At 44.1% G+C, this 21,712-nt stretch overlaps 1 protein-coding gene across 2 annotated transcripts in view; it reads left to right on the top strand.

Annotated features, from left to right (window-relative positions):
• Nucleotides 1-21,712, top strand: part of PTPRN2 (protein tyrosine phosphatase receptor type N2) — a 3,479,756-nt gene that overhangs the window by 1,579,697 nt on the left and 1,878,347 nt on the right. Inside the window, exons 8-9 of one of the 2 annotated variants that reach the window (XM_069647979.1) lie at nucleotides 6,017-6,057; nucleotides 10,328-10,728. In XM_069647979.1, the coding sequence (XP_069504080.1) occupies nucleotides 6,017-6,057; nucleotides 10,328-10,728 (442 nt within the window). Of the gene's footprint in view, nucleotides 1-6,016; nucleotides 6,058-10,324; nucleotides 10,729-21,712 lie in introns of both variants that reach the window. The other variant, XM_069647978.1, reaches the window with a different exon arrangement.

Genomic DNA, 21,712 nt, shown 5'->3' with positions numbered 1-21,712 from the left:
CATAAACTAGAAAAGCGATGGAGAATGCAATACAACCAATTGGACAAAACTAACTACCAACGACAACGTCACCTATATGAATCGGCAGTGTTTGAAGCCAAGAAAGCATATAATGCAGTGAGAATCCAATCGGCACCAAATCCACAAAAATAAATGTTCATAATCATCAAGGAAATTATTAACCCAACTTCATGCAACAACAACATCATACTCTTGCAAATCTTATGTGACAGCATCACAGCTTGCCTAAGAGCAAAAATAAAAGCAATCCAACAGGCAATTTATGCATCCCGCAGGACCACAAAGAACACCCTTCCACAAATCAGCACCCCAACAACCAGCACAGCACTCAATCAATTTAAACTCATAAGCCAGGAAACCTTTGACAATTCATTAAAATATGCCAACATAGCCATATCTCCTAGCGACCCAGGTCCACTGGATAGCTACAAAATGCTACTCACCCACAAAACACCACCCCTCTACATCTGCCTACTAATGAATGTATCCCTAAACATGGCAATACTAACAGAATCATTAAAATCTGCATGCATCTAACCCCTCCTAAAAGACAAGACAGGAGAAACAGATGACATTGTAACTACAGGCACATATCAAACCTACTGTACTCAGTGACAATCCTGAAGAACCACATGTACAAATAACTATTCAATCATGTAGTAAGCAATGGAATACTTGACCAATCCCAGGTGGGTTTCAGACCCATGAGAGGAACCAAATCAGTACGCCTCTCCATATGGGACGACCTACAAATAAACACAAGTAACAATACCCAATCATCCCTTATATCACTAGACATATAAACTGCCTTCAATATGATCAAACACACAACTCTGTTCAAGAGGCTGGAAGAATCCAGTAGTCGAGGCTCTGCACTACAATGGCTGAAATCTTTCCTCATCAATAGAACAGAAAGAACACACCTACCACCTTTCACATCAAACACAAAAAATATCACCTGGGTATACATAAGGATCAGGCCTCTGCCCACTCCTCTTCGACATTTATATGACCCCCCCCCCAATGAACCTCATACAAACCCATGAACTGACAGCTAACATCTATGCAGATGACACCGAACTCATTTTAAAAATAGCTACTGGCCACGACCCTGACAGTGCCCTCAATAAATGCCTCACCTATCTAAAAACCTGGGTGGCAAACAGCAACCTCAACCTAAACCCAACCAAAACAGAAATAATGATCTCTGCATGAGAAGACAATGTAACACACCTCGCTCACCTGGCACCTGAGCATGGGAACCCAACCCGAGGTGATAACAAAATCTGGGAAGCCTCATGGAGAATGGTCTCACTTTGGAACCACAAGTTAACACAATAGCAAATACAGTTTCTATCACCTATGTGATCATATCAAAAATAGACTAAGCAAATAGTCTCTACCTAGGAATTCCTGAACGCCTCACCAAAAAGCTACAATGCATCTAAAATACTGCAGTAAGACTACTCCTGAGACTAAATAGAAGATACCACATCACACCCACCCTGAAAAGTCTACACTGGATACCAGTAAAGAAACACATCAACTTCAAAGCCCTCTGCATTGTCCATAAATAAATTCACAGACAGGATGCCAAATTCCTACAAGAGAAATCACCCGATACAGAGATTTAAGATCTAGCACCGTCCTCCAAATAGAAACAAGATAATACATTCGGAGGAACAGCCTTCTCCAATCTGATATCCAAACTATGAAACTCGATCCCAAAGGAAATAAAAATGACTGAAAGCCACCTAACTTTCAGGAAATTACTAAAAACTGGCTATTCAACAACTACTAACCATCCCGCGTTTCTCTCGTACACTGCTCACATACCGCACATGCCAAGAGGGCTAGTAAAACAAGCCACCAAAACAAGCAAACCACACATCTCTCTCTAACCAAGCTGCAAAACCAATAATCGCTGACACCAAACAACTCAAACACTGGATGCCACCCTTCTGGTCACAACACGCCCCAATGCACAAAACAAAGCACACCCAGAAAGTTCACATGCACAGATGCTACGTGCTCCTGGTTCTGCACGCATCAACAGATGAGCACAGCATATATCCCATCCCTCTGTCCCTCACTAACCAACCCATTGCACTCCTTAGAGCCACATGAGCACCTGGAGACCATGGAAATGACAGCAGTGGGCCACAGTGCACAGCATAAACCAACTTAACATAACATAGCAACATCTTGGAAAAGAACACAATTGCACGCAGGGGAACATTGTGCATAAAAGTGCTAATGGCGCCAATACCCTCCAACCAATGAGCACTTTGACAAACAAGACCCCAACGTGTTTTTGGATTGCAGCATTACATTCTATGCAAATATGATATGGCATTTGTAACCTGCCTATACACAAGTGTTTCATGTATCCTGATTGATTGCTGGTGATTTTGTATTTGTATGTGTTTGTATGTACCTATTGCAGGAAATGGCGTTTTGGAAAAAAGTACATACATATGATACATATATGACAGGGTAATTATGTAGAAGGGTGCATAACAGTGGTACATAGGTACGGTTTTGGGGACAACAAAATAGGTCTTATAGTGCGTGGAAGTACAGTGAGGGGCCAGTATAGATAAGAGAGTTTTTCCAGGGGTGGTCAATAAAGGAGTGTGTACAATGTATTACATATCTTGTGTCAGACTCAGCAATGGTGGCATTGATGTGAGAGAGGGGATAAACAAGGGAAAGAGGGTGCTCCTTGAAAAGAGAGAAGTTTCTTTTTCAACAAATCTTGAAGCCCCCCACTCTGTGGAGGGACTTTTATGGTTGTAGAGAATTCCAGTATGGAGGAGAAAGTATTGAGACGGAACCAAAGAAGATGCTTGAATTAGGAGGTTCCATTCAATTCTATTTAATGTTTATAAAGCGCTAAATTGCCCACAGGCATTAAAGCGCGGACACAAATACATAGAACAGACAAGACAGAATCATAGTGCCATAGGTTGAGGAGCAGAGAAAGCATGAGGATAATTGAAGATTGCAGGGTGCTGTGAGGTAGGCAAGAAAGGTAGGAGGTGAGACCATAGATGGATTTAGATATAAAGAGAATTGTAAAGCGGGAATGATTGCATAGACATAGCTATCCTAGTTGGAGCTGGTTGTTAGAAGTAGGTAAAGATTAGGGAACAGTGAAGAGGATTCAAATAGCAAGGTTGATGACCTTGTCCAGTTGGGTAAAGGAATAATGATGGAGACCTATAAGAAGGTCAGAGCAGTAGTCTACATGGCAGAGGGCAGGGTGAAAATAGAGTATTGGTGGATAGAAAGGTAAGATGGGGACACATTCTAAGGATGTTCAGGAGGTTACACCTGGCTGCCAAGCTGTGGAGGTGAACTGCTGTAGTAGTTTCCTGTCGCTTTCAAAGAGTGCCCCCACTTTGTAAGTGATGGGGGATGGAGTGAGGTTGCTGGGGGCAAATGATAGAGGAGAGGAAAGGAAGGTAGAGGCAGAAGGAGCTGGAAGGTATATTACTTCAATCTTTGAGGAGTTCAACATGAGGGAGTGCAGTGCCATCCAGTGGTGGATGGCAGACAGTCAGTGACTCTGGAGGAGAGTTCCAGTCAAAAAAGATCTGGGTGTCATCAGCAATGACATCATATTAGAAAGTGAGTGAGTAGACAATCTTTCCATGTGAGGAGATGAGGAGGTATTAAGAGTGAAAAAGAGGTGGCCAAGGAAAGACTGCTGGAGGTCTCAACTGTTAAAGGAGTGTCAGCTGATGCCTTTCCACTGTATGGAGAGTGATTGATCACTCTGGTAGAAGGTAATTCAGGCAATGGCAGTGCCCTCGAAGCCTAGGTGAACACAAATTGCGATGAAGGAAGAGTGGTCCACCATGTCAAAGGAAACAGAGAGATCAAGAAAGATTATAATGGAGAACAGATGTGAGAGGTGTGCAGTTATGAGAAAGATAGAGACATGAGTTAGTGCTGTTTCTGTGGAGTGATCACTTCAGAAACTAGATGGGAGAGGTTCATTTTTTTCATGTTTTTCCAGGTTTGTTGTGCTGTAGAGGTATGGTTGTGTATTGTTCAGAGTTTGAGAAGTGCATGAGTTTTTAGTAGGATTGGATTGTGGCGGTTCCCTACCCTATCCCCTTCTGTTTTGGCTGCCTGCTGCATATGTCCCTCACCCTGTTGTACATTGTGGTCTGCCACAATTACCACTCCCATGTTGTGTGTGGAGGTGTGGTTCGTCAAGAGGGTTGTTTAGTGTTTGGAGGCGTCACCCTTTCCACCGCAGGTGTTCTGACCAAAAGCCACCCACATCTCTTTACCCCTGGCGCATCTCGGTGTGCATCAATCGCCAGAAACATGTTTATTCACACCAACAGGCCACTCAGAGGAGAGAGGGTGGTGCAGGAGGCGGGAGGAGTCTTTGGGCCCAATAAGCAGGGATCTGAGATACACACACAGAAACACTGCACAGCAAATTCAATTGAAACATTTTAGAAAACAGCAGAATTTAGGTCCGGCGGTGCAATGTAATGAATTTACGGATCCCATATGTTGGACACGATGCAGCCTGGTTTACCGTTTTTTCGCAGGATTATGAGTGGTGCCACGGTAGCTGCAGTTAACATTTTTGGAGTATTTTTCCGGTAAATTGCATGAGTTACCTCCAGCTTTTTTCTGGAGGTATATCCTCCACCTTACCGCCAAATATATATTATGATGGTGCAGTAATGCAGCCGTACACTGGCAGTAATGGAATTACCGTTACTTTACTGCCACTTTTTTGCCACACTGGCCTATACATAATGAGGCACATTCGGCCTCATTACGACCCCGGCGGTAGGTGGTTAACGGCGCCGGTAGAGCTGCCGGCGCCGTTAACCCCATACCACCTCATTACGAGGTACGCTCGCGGGACCCGCTCAGGATGCCTGGTTTTACCAGACGTCCTTAGCGGGTCCCACGAGCAGCCCAGCATGCTAACAACGGGCCCGTAATTAACGGGCCCGTTGTTAGCATGCTCCCCGTTCCCATTGAGCCCTATAGGGGCTCAAATGGGAATGGGGATGTACCGGGTCCGGGTTCCTTGAAGGGGGAAATACCAAGCCCTCCTGGGTCGGAATGGCCCAGTATTTCCCCATTCAGGGAACCCGGACCCGAGTTTGGGGGTAGCCATGCCCTTAATAAGGGCATGGCTACCTCCAAGCTCGTAATGAGGCCCATTGTCTTGATGCATTGTTTGGCATTTCCTGATAGTTTAAGTAAGGGTTCCCAATGGTTTAGCCAGTAGGGTGGTCCATTTCACGCAACACAGTGCGCTAGGATGACCATGGATTGTGAATAACGTCTTACCTGCTGCCAGACGATCAAACCATATTGGAAAATGGCAGCCTGACTGTTGGGAGCCCTATCGCACCCTCTGAACCTAGCCTTCAATGCGTTACGTCCTAGAGAAGTAAGGCTTAGATGACATGGCGAGTGGGCGGTATTAGCGCTTGCTTTCATGATAACATTGCTGTTGAAACCTCAGAGCTCCTGCTTTTCTTCTGTCTGTGCTAGTCTTCCGTTCAGCTCAGGTGGCCTATGGCTCCACACGAGTTGATCATTGGAGACATGGTTTGCACTTTTCTCCAAAATGGAAAAGGAGTCTGTCATGTCTTATTTTATTATAGTCACACAAATAAACCCATTGGTGTTCTTGAGAGCTGGCTGCAGCAATGACATGAGGGTCAGGCCAATTTCTTATTCCTCTGTTTAACTTTCTAAAAAAAAGTTTTCAAAGTTTAGATTGTTTCAATACTTTCATGAGTCATTTTAAATGTGGGTAGTAGATTTCGCAGTTTGAAGAAGTGTGTTGTAATGACTCTGCATTGCTCGTTGGAATTATTCCGCAATAAATATATTGACTGACTTCATTTGTACTAAGGCAAAATAAAAACAAAAACAAAAATATCGGTTTTTTACATATGTTTATAAAGGACTAACTTACTAAACAAAAACCTTGTCGTTACAGGAGAAGACAGAAATGAAGAAGCGGATACAGGTGAAGAGGAGGTAAATGCGCCTGCTGCTTAATTAACACTTTTCAAAGTTCAGCGTTAAAATGGCGAATCCAAAACAAGACTGAAAAAAAAACTTCCATATTTTTGCACTTTTTTTATTTTAAATGCGGGGGAGATGCCCCTCAGCAGCCCCCCTAACTCCCACATCACTCCTACCTTAATGTATTCCCTTACCCAACCCTCCCCTATTTATTTTTTGACGGAAAAGTGCAAAAGGGTTGGACAATTTGATTTTCTAAATTCTCCGTTGTCGGCCTCATAGTTTTAGGATGCGTTTTTTGGGAGGATTGCCATTGCACTTTTCAAGACTAAAATGTTTTCTCATCGAAACTAAAAGATACTTGGGCCCTGCCACGATCAACAATTCATGAAACGTCATGACATTTCAGTCAAATCGCCAACCAAAGATGTCTATCTCTGGATGGCAATCGTACTGATATTATGCCAGTCCGTTCTTTTTCAAATAGTGTTACCAGACCATGGCAAGTTAGGCGGTTTTGGTGAACTGTTCCCACATGCTGCATTTCTGTCTGTCTGAGATTGCAAACAGGTTGCTCAATTGCACATCACATAACCTTGTTACTGAAACGTAGCCAAAATGATATAATACTGTAGGTCTACATGAGCAATGCTAAACCTTTATGTATGTATCATCACAACTCTGCCCAAATGGTTTAGCATCAATGGTGTTCGAGGTAGGCGGGGCGGGCGGCTTAATGTAAGGCCCGTGACACTCTCTGCCTGTGTCCTTGCCTTTGAGGGCCACGATGCTCCTGCACCCATGCCTAGAGGAGCGATGGGAGCAGCACCGCCCATATGACCTAGACTCATCACTGGTCACGTACCCTCAATCGCGGCCACTTTGGTGACCTATGCAGCCTCTGACCTTGCTTTTGGGAGCCATTATCTTCCTCTATCCACGTCCTTAAGGAGCTCGTCAAGCAGACTGAACCCCACGAGCAAGGCCATATAGCAGCCTCTAAACCTGAATTGTGGCCTGTAATTTTGTTCTGTGCGTTGCTTTTCGCTCTACGTTAAGCCACTTTGCCTTGGCATCTTTATGCACCACTTGGAGACTACACCCCCCATTTTACCATCACCAGGGGTCGAGGTAGGTTAGGGGTTCATGGCTCTGCTTCGGAGCCCTCTCTGATGATTGCTGCTGCAATGCTATAGGCAGCCTGTGTCCTTGCCTTGTTCTTTTTTCTGACCACCTCACCCCCTAGGACCAACACCACGTCTAGAGCATGTACCCTACCTGTCTTGGCGACTACCCTTCCCCTTTCTCCACTGGGTTCCCTTGGATGGGCAGAGGCAGCCATCTAAAATTCCTGTGGTAGCAGTGTTGCCCCTGATCCCGCTACCAAACTGATCACTCAGCTTGTGCCAAAAACATCCTTGATACCGTTCTCACTCCTGACGTCAGTCGATCAATGGCCAACTCTCACTAACTCTGACACCAGCACCAGTATTTCACCCGCTCTTCACCCCCCCACCCCAACAACGCAGTGTTAGTTCTCCACTTACAGAAGGGCAGTGGCGTTGCTAAGGGGGGAATGGGGCACCCATCTGTAACCCTGTGCTCCCCCTTGTGCCCCCCCTACCTAAAACGAGCAGTGACCATGTTCTCCCCCTACTTTGTCTTTGGCCCCCTCTGTGGCCCTCCCAAATTTGATTCCTGGCGACACCACTGCAGAAGGCTGTCGAGGGGTATACACTAAGCCAGGAAAGTATAAGAAAGCTGTGTGCCACCGAACTCAATCTCTCCTTCTCCACCTGATGTCCTGTGCAAGATGACCGTCAGACCTGCTCAGAAGCACCCACCCATTGGCTAAGGCAGCCTTCATTTCCGGTCACCCTGCCTTTCACTTAGGCACTGCATCCGTTTCCACACAATAAACCCAATATTGAAACCACCCGAGTATGCTTACATTGTACGATTGTCTCCATTGAGAATATTAAGTCAAGCATCATTTCTGGCTTTCTAAAATACATGCCTATGGTCTTCGTTCCACGAGGAAACAGTTATATATCTCTGTAACGTCCACCTTGAGTTTGCAAGTCATCTCAGAGTCTCTAAAACATATGGATCTGCTTGTATCTACACCAATTGCTTGGGCGTGTAACCATACTTTACAGGTTATATAATTGTGTCGCGTCCCATGTTCTCGGTAATCGGTTTGCATGTAACCTGTCAAAATTGCACTCTGAGGCCGTACTTCCCAGGACTTCGCGACATACAAAACTTCCAAATGAAACATAACATAAGATAAATATACATGCAAATAAATGTAGCATTTTTGTCCAGATAAAGGGTACAACAATTTCGTGCAGCTGAAATCACCAGAAGCCTGAAATATAATAAGGAAAGCAACAGAATAAATATACACCGCTTTAAAATGCAATCCATTTAAACTTGGCTTTAAGGATATGTGCGGGGAAGGGGGGGGGGCTAATAGACATCCATTCGGACAAAGCAGGTGGTGAAAGGAGGCTATCGCTTTCACTTTTCAAAGTGGTCACTATACAGCACTTGCAAGTGAAGTGAGCTGGGCAGGAAGCATAGGGTGACCAGATTCCGGGACAGGCCATAGACATAGAAGTATTGGAGAATACCGGTCAGTGAGGGAAAGGGGGAGGAAATGGGGGCGTGAATAAAACATTCACACCCCCCATTCACGCAGGGTCGCGCCGGGCCAGTTTTTTGGGATTTCGAAATTGGGTCTGGCAAAAACCGGGACCATTGTCACCCACCCTTTCAAACCCAGGATGGGGTTTATCAAATTAAAAAACTCCTGGGTCCAGGGGAGTTGCTAGGTCTGGAAAAGACCCGGGGCTAAGCTGATGTCGGAACTGTTGGGACTGGGGGCTAGCTAGTCTTTTGGCTGTAGCTCCTGAGATTCTATCCGGGGCTACAACCAAAAGATCAGGGGCTATAGCCCCCTTAGCCCCCCCCTAGCAACGCCCCTGCTGGGACCCCGGGACGGAGGGCGATTTCCCAGGACTCTCCTGGGAAAACTGGGACGTCTGGTCAGCCTAAGGAAGCATCACATCGTTGCTAACTAATTCAGCAATAATAATTTGTTGTTTATATAGCACTTTAATCTAAAGCGCTTTACATAGGACATATTTTACATACATTACTATTAATACCCAATCAAAATTGGTACTCATTTATCGACCTTGGAAGGATGAAAGGCTGAGTTAATCTTGCTGGGATTTGATCCTGCGACCTGCAGATCGAACACAGATCACAGCCAAGAAGAGGATTTCATCGTGTCGCATCATCGCAACTTCTTGAATTCTATTTTAATTTTAAACTCCAAGAAACATGCGTTCAGCTCTTGTTTTTAGTGATAACATTTTCTTTATATTAGTTTCATTCAAATCCACTTGGATTATTTTGATATGGTGTTACAGCGTGTATCGTCCACATTGTATATTACAGTCATTTGAAACCCTTTGATATTAGTGAACATATTTCTTACTAGTGACATATAGCTATCATAATTGTTTGTGGGTTTTTTTGACACCATTTAGATACTGATTGTGATTCCATTTTGACAAAGTTATGATTAATGATACATTTCATAATATTTTCATCAATAATATTCGACAAAGTAATCAATAATTATAGAATTCTAGCTAGTTGATCATTGGTGAATTCAAACGTGTAATGCCCTTCATTGAGACCTTTTTGTTTTGAAGCAATTTCTGACTGGTTAGTCATTGAAGATTGAAAACTTTTTGCATTGTTCTGAAAAGACTAATTAATCACTGTTTTTGCCAACACGTGTTTCGCCTGACTTGGCTTCCTCAAGGCAATAGTGATCAAAGGTCTTATCACTTTACAAGTGATACGCCTCTGATTGTTTAATACAATTATTTTATTATTTTAATGTATTGGTCGTTGTGCTTAGCGCTTGACTTCTCCAGCTTCTAAGTGCAGGGCCGGAATATAAAACGATGGTGCATCACCTTGTCCCAAGGCGAGTGCTGAGCTATGCTCATGGCTACAGTAGAATAGCGTGGCCATTTTTTCTGTGTACATATGAGAGTGGCATATGCTGCTTTGAAAGAACAGATCTGAGACGATTACCCCAACGTGATGATTTTGACATAAACGTATATTTACTGAATCACATTTTTCAATGCAATGTTATATTTAGAAGACCACATAAAACGTATCTGCTGTCTTTACAAATCAACATTCATAAATCATGTGTCTCATTTCACCAGAGAATGATTTTGTCTTGCAGCAGCAAAAAAGCTTGAATGCAAAATTGGCAGACTTCTTACATGAACCTGCTGAGACAGAATCCACAATGGCCACAGAGTTTGTGTCAGAAAATCCCTTTAAGGGGGAGCTAAAGAAATCTGAGGAGTCATTCTACTCCTCTTCGGAAGAAGAGAATGGAGAACGGGCAGTTGGCATAGAAAACGTCAAGAGCCATACATTTACCAGCGAACTGACAGCCTCAAAGAAAATGGCCTCCCAAATGGACTCGAGCGAACTGGATACTGTACAGCAGTGGATGGATGAGAGCATGAGGCAAGATGGAGGGGATGGCCAAGGTCCCCAGCAGAAGACAGATGAGGGTTTGCAGCTTGAAGTGAAGTCATTGGAGAGTGACCAATATGGTTACATTTTGACCCAAAAAGAGTAAGTAGAGAATCCATTTTCAAAAAACACTACTTAGAGATGTTACCCTAATTTTTAATATCCGTGTTGAACAACCACAGTAAAAGGTGTGCACGGTTCAGTGGGGAACCTATTTTGTTTGAGATTAGAATGTCATAGTAATTTTGAGAAATGAAATTTCCCCTCCACACATTTCGGCCGAGCCAATTCTGATCCTAATGTACATCAACCTGTAGACTTCCCTTGTTTTCTATTCTGCATACTTATAGGGATTTGAAAAACAGGCTACATGTGGCTTGCAAGTATATATATGTTCACTGAAAAAAACGTCTTTAAGTTCTGCAGATTCAAAGCAACAAAACCCTTGAAATTCAGCGTATGTGGGTGGGAAGACATGACCAGCTTAACTCTACAGGCTCCTGTTGATGTTCCCCATAATGCATGTTCCACTTAATGCCATTTTGTATGTCATTGTGAAGCTCTTCTCTCATACTATGTATGTGCTCACGGGCTTTGCAACGGGAACGCAGCGAGTTAAGCTGGTCATGAATTCCCACGTTGCTGAATTTCAAGGGTTTTGTTGCATTGAATCTGCATAACTTAACTACATCTTAACTAAGGTTTTTTCAAGGGTTTTGTTATATCATAGTTTTCTTATGGACTACGGTCATGGCTAGTGTACATGTTCCCCCAATATCTTTCTTTTGGTCCCACTAGGTGACCACAGCCTTTGGCCATGCCCACATTATCTTTTAACACACTACCTTTCTTTCCCACTCACTAGCGTAGCCTACGCCCATGACCATTGGCCTAGCCTTCGGCCATGGCCCCTTTACATGCTGCCCCAATAGCTTTCTTCTGGCCCCACTAGCCATGGCTTTCGGCCATGTCCAGAGCCCACTGGTTTCGGCCGTGGTCACTCTACATATTGCTGCAATAGGTTTCCTAAATGGGCTCACTAGCCATGGCCTTTGGCCATAGCCATAGTACTAGGTTTCTTTTTGGCAAATTAGCCATGGCCTTGGACCATTGACATTGGCAACAGCCTTTTGCTGTTGCCCCTTTACATGTTGCCCACTAGGTGCCGTGCGCGCTGTACATGTTCCCCCAATATCTTTCGTTTGTACCCACAAGGTGGCCATGCCCTTTGGTCGTGGCCACTATACATGTCTTTCAGGTCCACTAGCAAGGGCTTTATATATACCCATGTATCTATACAGTCCTAAAATATAATCAGATCTAAGGAAAGTTCATTAAAGGAGAAATGATCTTACCAAACAACTTTCACAAATAGGATGAATCCAAATCATATTGCCCGATATTCATATCACCGAAAGTGTTAGAATTCATAATAATCATTTAGAACTTTGGGAATCAAGGTATCCAAATCATCTATCCAAAAAGCATCATGTTGTGATGGCAATTTCTCATAGTCACCACCTTTATTTATTTTCAGGGCAACCTCTACAATACAGACTTGTAACTGTGAAATGTTGTGATTATAGTCAATGTAATGGCAAGCTAATGGTGTGGTTACATTTAATGGAGGAGCGATGTTCATTCCACCGCACTTTAGCTTTTCTGGTAGTTTTCCCACATAAGACTTCCAGCAATGCCATCTAATGCCATATATCACGCCTTGTGAATCACCAGTGGCAAAGTGGCATAAGAATATAGTATTACCACTCGAAGGATGACAATGAATGAACCTCTTATGATTGAATTACAATGCCCACAATTAAGGCCAGGATATGTGCCCGTTTTCTTTGTGACTAATGTAGTTTGTATATCACTGACATTACAAAAATAATGCAAACAATTGCAAAAATTAATGTTACACTCTGCTCTCACAAGCATACATTCTTGCTCCTTTTATAGGAGAAAATCAAGGGTTTTGAAAAAGATAATAATTGTATCTTGAGAAATCAAAGATCAATGTTTTTGAATCTTCTTTTTTAAGTGAAAGTTTTGTTGAAAATATGTTGTTACATATATATACAATGAATAGTGCAGATGTTATAACCTATAGAAAGACCGATCATTTACATTCAGTAGTATTGTTTACGGAGATGCGATCCAAAACATATACAACTCTCAGCATGGCATTTTACTTTGTGAACCTGTGCCACAGAATAAAGGCAGTTCTGTTTTATTTCAACTGATGTGTGACCACTGAATTTGCCTGTACTGGCATTTGCCTTAACTTGCTTCCTTCGTAACTGCAATGGCGCTTACTTATTTGAACACGCAACATCCACCTGAATCGTGGGCCATGTGGGTATGGGTTCACCACCTGACAGTTGACTCTTCTTTGAAAGCTGGTTCCTCCCAATTCCAACCTGCCCTGTTCCCCACCGAAGTAAATGCAGCGTCTGGATGTGGTGAGGCAGTGGTGATGCACGCAGGCGGAGTGCCGTCTGCTCTGTACCCTCTCGTGTTCACCCCAGTATAACATATGTGTGACACACAGCTGTCTGTACCCACTCCCCTACAACACACTATAGAAGTTCTGCCTGTTCACTATGCGTGTGCTTGTAAAAACGAAACAGGCTTTGCAATTTTTTTTTTTAAACCATTGGGGGCCTGTCGAGAATGACTGTGTATTTTCATGATTTCGTACAGTCTATGTCTGGAGAATATTTTTGCTTAGTCAGCACTGCAGGCCCATCAATCAAGCCAACCCCAATCTCTATTATCTGAAAAGGTTATCTCAAAATGAAACCCTGCCACATCAAATCCATCAAACGCAAAATGGATGCTTCCAGTGTTTGCGGAAAGGTTAGGTCAAATCGTCGGATGCTGGGAAGATGCCTGTTATTGTTTTAGCTCTGAAATGATTTATGTTGAAATGTATGTGCAGCCAATCTGGGCCCAGGGCTGCACGCGTGAGTTATACACTGGGCCGCAGATTTATAAAGCTGGCATTCCAAGTTTCCTGCTAACCACCTGTCAACCTGCAGCCAGTTAGACTAGTTCGGCAACTTAGTTTGTCTAAATTGCAAGATGTGTACACTTTATAAAAATACTCTATCAAGCTGAACAGATTATAATGCGACCGTGCAAATACACTTCTTGTGAATTACGCACATGATGTTATGCCATCGAGTATGTCTGCTGACAGCATAAACCATGAATATGAAGAGTGAACTTCCAAAGGAACATCCAGCAGGACTCTCATATTTTTGGGGAATAAGTTCTAAAAGTGTGAAGTGGCCATTCACAACTACCTCACCATAAATCTCTTTGAAATCCTCGCACCTGAGTGAAATTTGTAAGGTTCAAGGTTCTTAAAGCAAGGTCAAAAATTGCAAATGGCCTAAAAAAATGTATTTTTAATTTCAGCCACTTTTAAACTAGATTAAAAATGTAGAAAAGAAAGTTACATTATTCAAGCATAGCCCAGTCAAATATCACAATATCTATAAAAACGTGTATGAATATTAAAATTATATTTGAAATTGCTGTTGAAACTTGCAAACTATCCATATATATATAATTAAAGAAAGATTCAATTTAAATCTCAAAATTGCCAAACAATTATTATGATGCGTAGGAAGAGTAAACATATACAATGTATTTTTATGGAGCTTTAAAAATATGTAACATGTCTATATGAGGTGAGTGACATGAGCCGTAGGAAATCCGAAAATTCTATTGCTAATAACTTTTGACTTCCATGTTGGATTTGGCTGATATTAGTAATATACAATGTCTGTCACGGCAACTCCCAGACTCGAATGTATGGGAAAGATTTGTTTAAAAAATGAAAATGTTATTAAAAAAGCAAGAAAACGCTGTTTTCGGCCAACTACCATTCATTTTCACATGGGGAAAAAGTCCAAATGTGTTCAAGCCCAAGTGCAAAAGTAGTTCAACGGAAATGGACCAAATAAGAAACTACTTAGGCACAAAGCATTGACTTAATTTCTGGGACAGGTTTGGGGTCATCCCGTCGTGTAGTTTCTAAAATATTTCATTGGGTAGTGGGTGCCCCCCTTCCCATGAAAATATAGCTAAATCTCCAATGCTGCATTGCAAAAGAGAGGCTTTTCAGAGATGGAAAGCCACCATTTTATTTTTTTGCTCATTGCGAGCGGTTACTGTGGTCATACTGGTAGAGGCCGTAAAGGAAAAGTTCTCAAAAAGCTATTTGGAGGAGGAAATAAAGAGATGAAATTGCATCAGGTGAGAGGCAAGGTGGGGGAAAGAGTATACTATGTGAAATTGGAGAGTTGGGGGTGGTCTGGAGATCCAGCTGCAGTTTGAACATTTTTGGATTATCGGGGGAATGCTGGGGGAAAATCATGAGATGCCTGCGGTAATAACGCAAGGCGCACTCAGACATGAAAATGTGTCACACAATGCAAAGTGCGGAAGGAGGTAATGGGAGAAGGCCAGGGAGGGAAAAAGCAACTGAGGAGAGTGGGCTGACCATGGAAAGAGGATGGGTCACTTGGTGATTGCGTGTGAGGGCAGGGAAGAGTTTCTTTAGGATCTAACAATATTTTGGGCCTTTGCCAACCTGGTTTCAGACCAGGTCACGACACTGAATCAGCACTTATAGATTTAAAAATACAAATGGATGAACTAAAAGATAATGGCAAGCTAGCTCTCCTCCTTCTTCTTGACCTATCAGCTGCCTTTGACTATGTCAATCATAATGTCCTTTGCAAACCTTTGACCACTGCGGCCCACTTCTCCACCAAAGCCTCTCCATGGATACAGTCCTTCCTCTCTAACAGAAAAATGAGGGTATTCGCCCCGACAGCATCCGCTGAGCCTTCCCCAGTCCCTTGCAGAGTTCCGCAGGGCTCCTGTGTTTCCCCTATATTGTATAACATATTCACTAAGCTTCTTTTTGATCATCTGGATGACTTGGGTGTCACCTACACAAATTATGCGGATGACACCCAAATCCTCATTCCCATTACTCAATGAAATATACCAAACCATACAAGCTTGGATGACCATTCACAGCCTTTGCAAAAAAAGGTAGCAGACGCCCCTCTCTCGAAAGAACATTGCATGATAACTTTCTGTAGTTTTTACCCACAGTGAGAGTCTGCAGCCATCGCTTTCAGCTCACTGTACTTTTGAAAAAGGAGGAATATCCATTTGCATATCAGTCTTTGTCCAACCCACATGGGCAGTCCAGCACCGAAATGCCAGGCAAACCTCCTTTGAACAAGAGTACCAACAGCAACCCCATACACATGTTTCAGCCTTGTTGGGCCTCATCAGTGAGGTGGAGCTGTACCTCTCTGAGCACACTGAGCAAGGGGTCCACATCTGGGTTCCCCCAGGTAACTTAGGGTGACCAACCCCAAGTTCCTTACAAAAATGCAAAAAAAGTAGCAGGCGCCCCTCTCTAAAAAGAACATGGCATGATAACCTGTTCAGTGGTTTTTACCCACTGTGAGTGTCCGCAGCCATCGCCTTTAGCTCACTGTACTTTTCACAAAGGAAGAATATCTATTTGCATATCAGTCTTTGTCCAACCCACAAGGGCAGTCCAGCACCGAAATGCCAGGCAAACCTCTTTTGAACAAGAGTACCAACAGCAACCCCATACACGTGTTTCAGCCTTGTTGGGCCTCATCAGTGAGATGGAGCTAGGCCTCTCTGAGCACAGTGTGCAGGGAGTCCACGTCTGGGTTCCCCCAGGTAACTTAGGGTGACCAACCCCAAGTTCCTTACAAAAATGGAAAAAAGGTAGCAGGTGCCCCTCTCTCGAAAGAACATGGCATGTTAACCAGTTCTGTGGATTTTACCCACTGTGAGAGTCCGCAGCCATCGCTTTTAGCTCACTGTACTTTTCACAAAGAAGGAATAACCATTTGCATAGCATGTATGGGCAGTCCAGCATCGAAAAGGCCTTTGCTTTAACGACGATAAAATGGAGTTACTCCTGATCGGGTCGTTGAACAAATTAAAGAAACTAGACGACCAATTCAAATCATTTAACATCGACAACATCACTATCAAAGTCTCCAAAGAAGTGAAAACCTTAGGTATCTACCTAGACTCAGCTCTTACCCTTACAAGGCAAGTTAATGCTACAGCATCAGCAACAGCCTACACATCCAAACGAATCTGTAGACCCTTCCTCTACTCAGACAGTTGCACTACCCTGGCCAGAGCACTCATATGATCTACGCTAGACTATTGTAATGCCCTATATGTAGGCACAAAGAGTAGTAATGTAAAAAACTACAAGTGCTACAAAATAATGCCGTAAGAGCGGCACTTAATATCGCCAATCACATTACCCCAGTAATACAAAACACCCATTGGCTTTCAATCCAGCACCGAATTGCCTTCAAAACACTATCTCTGACACACACGTGCCTCTCAAACACAGCCCAAAAAATACTTAGTTGACAAATTTACAAAGAATCTAACAAACAGACCTACCCGGTATATACATACAAACTTGCTCTAGATCCCTAGTTTCAAATTACAAAAAGCAGTGGGTAACAGTTTCCTGGTACTAGCTGCTAAACTTTGGAATTCTATGCCCACAGTTCTAAGAGCAGTACCGTCCTACTGGACCCAGGGCTGGACTGCCCCACCGGGACAGCGGGACATCCCCCGGTAGGCCTCTGGGCATAGGGCCTCTTTGGCCATGGCTCATAGCGGAATGATACAAAATTAGGCCGAAAATGATCACGTCGCGCACACTTCCAATCAGCCTGGGTGGTTTGAATTGAATTGGCTGCCACCCAGGCACGCTCTGCGCATTTCTTTTCTTCCCCAGCAGGGCTCACGGCTGTGCATGATGAGGACACCGCCCGGGGAACCCGGTGGTGTGTGTTCGCACTGCAGTAGAGTCTGTTCTACGCACAGATTGCACAGGGGAGGTGAAGCATCCGGGTGGCTAAAGTGCACCGGCGGCAGTCTGGGTAGGGTGTAGCAGCCAGGCAGGCCTGCTTTCTGACGACGACAAGCGAGACCAGCAGGTGAGATTGAGAACGGAGCTGACTTGATGGCAGAGAGTCGGCCATTTCGGGAACGGGTGTGTGAAAAAAGGCATTATATGTATGTCGATTATCGACGTATTATATATGGCTTTTTTCACAACTTTCACATTTACACGTTGCGAGAAGGAGGAATCAAAAAAGTTTGCTTGGTGGCTTTTGGGGGCGGGGGTTGTTGGGTTGGGCCGGGTGTAGTGTAATGTTGTTGTCTGGCTGTTGGCTGGAACAGGGCCTTCAAACATGGACTGCTACGGATACTTCTATGAAAGCAAATATATTCCCTGTGTTGCCTGACAAAGGGAGCAGGGAAGTTCTGCATTGACTGCGTACAAATGTTGAGTAGAGGAGATTATGCAAGCCATCGGATGAGGGGTTAATGGCATTTAATGCACTGATTGTTTACCCGTAACACCTCCTAGTCTGCTCATGTACTCTACTGATTCAGTTTAGCTGTGCAAAGGGGCGGCTATTTCAAAGAGCCACCAGCTCTTCCCAAACCTTACCCCGTTGGGTGGAGATATCTCCGCATGAGGATGCAGGTGTGCAAGGAGTGGATTGTGCTGCAGAGAGCCCCTACCCTTCCCAACTCTCACCCACTGGGCCAGAGCGAGGTCCCTGAGTTATCCCATCTAGGCTCCGATGTTCTGGCTGTGATTTTACACTAGCCTGATGCCCTCTCAGCATTTCAGATGTCCTCCTGGCTTTGTCCTAGGCAGCACAAAGCCCCTCTGGTATGACCCACGCCCCTTTTGAAAAATAGCGCACGTTTGTGACACCACACACCCTTTTATCAGTGCTATTGGAATGTGGGGCCATAATGTTCACAAGCATGAAAGCAGGTATACAAGTTTTGGCCCACGCAGTCATGCTACTGCTGCAGAGTAACAGCAAGCATTATGTGCGTTAGTGTGTGTCGGAGGCTTTAAAGCATAGGGACCGGACATGTGCCCTCTGCTGAAGGCTTACTGGTGTCCATTTTGGCGACAGTTCATTTCACTGCCAGGTGCCAGCAGCAGCACTTTGCTAATGATTCTCTGCTGGACACCACACGCCATAGATGGATACGAAGAAGAGCTGGATAAATACGTGCATTTCTTTATACCTGCATTTTAGTGCACACGTTGCCTCTCGTATACACCTGTTGGCACAGTTTACACAATGTTGGGGCCACTCTGCCCTGAGCAGTCTGCTGCACTGAGGGTAGGAGTCTGTGCACGACCCACCAACCCAGTTTAGGCAACTGGCTGGCAGAGAGCATGGCTGGGCCTGTGGCCACCATGGTGATGCCGAAGAAGCAATACACTGGGCCGCTGCCCGACCCCCAGTGTTGGTTTTCGATTTTTCGGTGTAAGTGGTATGCCCATGCTATCATTGTAAATGATAGCACAGCCATAGCACTTTACTTAACAAACCAGAAAAACAACACTGAGGGCAGGGGACCTGCCCCGCCCACCGGGGCAATTATCGACGTATGTATAATAAATGCATTTTTCACACTGGCATTTTCCTGCTGGAAGATCATCTCATTTTAACATCTGGACGCAGTTGCATTGCGCAGCGTGATTATCTGGTGCATAAATACTCAGGCACTGAGGCAAATTTGTTCATTGAACTACTTCACGTTCTATAGCCTGCCAATACAACCACCCAAATAAAGTGAATAAGAAGCCGAAATTCTCCTGGCCTGAACTGTACTTAAACCAGGCCAGATGTCCATTCTTTCAAAAGGAGGATTGACGCATTTGATCTGTTGGATGAAGTATTACCTTCACACCGTTTAAGGTGAGGGGTGGATCACTGCCATAGTAAGCATACTGGGTGGCCAATTCATACAGTGGGCCTTATTACGACTGTGGCGGCCACGGTATGAATGGTGCCGGTAAGGGACCGGCACGTTCATACCGGGCCGCCACATTACGAGTTCTGCAGCGGGAATGTACCGGGTTCGGGTCCCGCGAATGGGAATTAGCGGGCCTGCAAAGGTCGGAATGGCCCGGTAATTCCCATTTTGCAGGACCCGGACCCGAGTTTGGGGGTTGCCATGCCGCTAAAATCGGCATGGCTACCTCCAAACTTGTAATGAGGCCCATTGGCTCTGTTCGAACGATCCTGAATATTTATTAGGAAGAGGACACTAAGGCCTTTAAAATGGGAATATTCACTCCCTCTGATTTAGGAGCCTGCCACCCGTGATTAAACTATTATGATGATTGTACTAGGCAGTTTTAATCCAAATCCCAGTTTCTTAAGTGGAGCTGTAGAAAGCGTTACTTGGGCTTACTCCCTCCCCTCCCATCCAGAGTTCTCTCAGTCGCTGCGCCATCAGTTGCACTGCAGAGCGTTACAAAATAAAGGGCTTTTTTCAGCCTATATAGGGTCTGTCTGCAGTGTTGGTGGTACAAAGAGAGGATCAGTGGGTTGAGTGGCTGTTGCAGAGACGGTTGCCACTGATTGCCTGCATCACACAGCAGCACCATGTAGAGGATTGGTGCATAGTTATGATTAGCACACTGAATTGCCTTTAGTCACTGATAATAGGTGCTGTGTTTTTCCTGCAATGAATAGTACTCTTAATTGGGAAGGAAGGGCTGTCAAAATGACTGTCTGAATTACATATATGCATGCAATTTCTTTTTCTGACATACGAAAGGTAGGGCGAGCCTCTCAACACAGAATTCTGATATTTTATTTTCTGTCTGGCAAGCAGATGGACTGTGAATCTGTACCGTGACTACATGCCCATCCCATGTTTTCATATTTTGGATGTATGGTACTGAATAAGGCCCCACACTCTCAATATAGCTTTCACCATAACAACAAGTGCAACATGAAACACAGTGTCATTGGTGAAGTGGATCCACTGATAAGTGTACAACTATGGTTGAACGCACAGGCGCTGAGTCGCTTTCTCTGGACACTGCGGGCGCTTCATTGCAAGGACTCACTCTCTATCTATGTTAGTTTTGGATAAAATGCCACCTATAAACTGAAACTATTGCAATAGAGTGCAGCTAGGGAGAAATATATGAGGTGAGACACCAAACTTGTATGTGTTGTTTGGTTATTTACCTACCCATTGACTGCCCATGGCCATGCTAATCCTTATGGCCATTTCCACCTGCTTTCTGCCCCTCTCCACCCAAAACACATCCTCCTGGGATCTCTTTTTGCTAGCCTTGCCATCAAACTGTGTTCTCTTTAGTGCCTGCCAGTGTTTTCTCACAGCAGTCTTCTGAGAGTTAATGACTTCATTGGAACTGTAAACGCTCTACTGGTGTAATAGCAATGTCAACCAGGCCTGCCTTCAGCCACTCGATTTATAAGCACTATGCCTGTCCTTCACTGAATTTCTGTTCAAAACAAGCATTGGCAAAGTCATCTGTTTAAACTTGTGTATCAATATGAGGCATTGACCAGGCACTGCTATTATTTGCCCAGGTACTCTCGCCACTTTGCAGCTGCAACAGTCCAGTTAATACCACTATGGCATTGTCTGGTAAATGTCTTTTCCATGCTTACTCAAAAGTCAAAACTGTTGGCACTGCCAATGCACATTTAAGAATGCCTTTTATCTGTGTACCCTTCCCAACATGGGAATAGGATTATCATTATAATTTCTCATTTATTGCGTCAAATACGCTGCCCCTGAGCTGTTCCCCTCACCAATGGATGAAATGGATTAGGGATGCATGTTGTCTGGGTACCTTTAATACCAGATGAATTTGTTTTTCTAATCTGTAAATATGGAACGTCCCCAGTTCCTATATCATTGAAGATCTACTTTGAGGGATCATGAATTTATTTAAAGCATCACTTTTTAATCCATATATGTTTAAATCCAGCGTCAAATGCACTAATTTTGACACATTTCATTCAACATTGTCTTGGGGGATACTCCCAATCCCCTCATATGAAGGTTGGGCTTGTGCGCTGTGCTCGCTCCGTCGGCGAAATATGGGGCCACCATGAAAAAAATGTCCAGGGCCACTTTTGGTTCTCAGTCCGGCCCTGACTGGACCTTTAGAACA

This window comes from Ambystoma mexicanum, chromosome 2q (assembly GCF_040938575.1).
Source record: "Ambystoma mexicanum isolate Mex_15411 chromosome 2q, UKY_AmexF1_1, whole genome shotgun sequence".
Lineage (NCBI taxonomy): Eukaryota > Metazoa > Chordata > Amphibia > Caudata > Ambystomatidae > Ambystoma > Ambystoma mexicanum.
The sequence above is the reverse complement of the archived record's forward strand: the minus strand, read 5'-3'. Positions and strand labels throughout refer to the sequence as shown.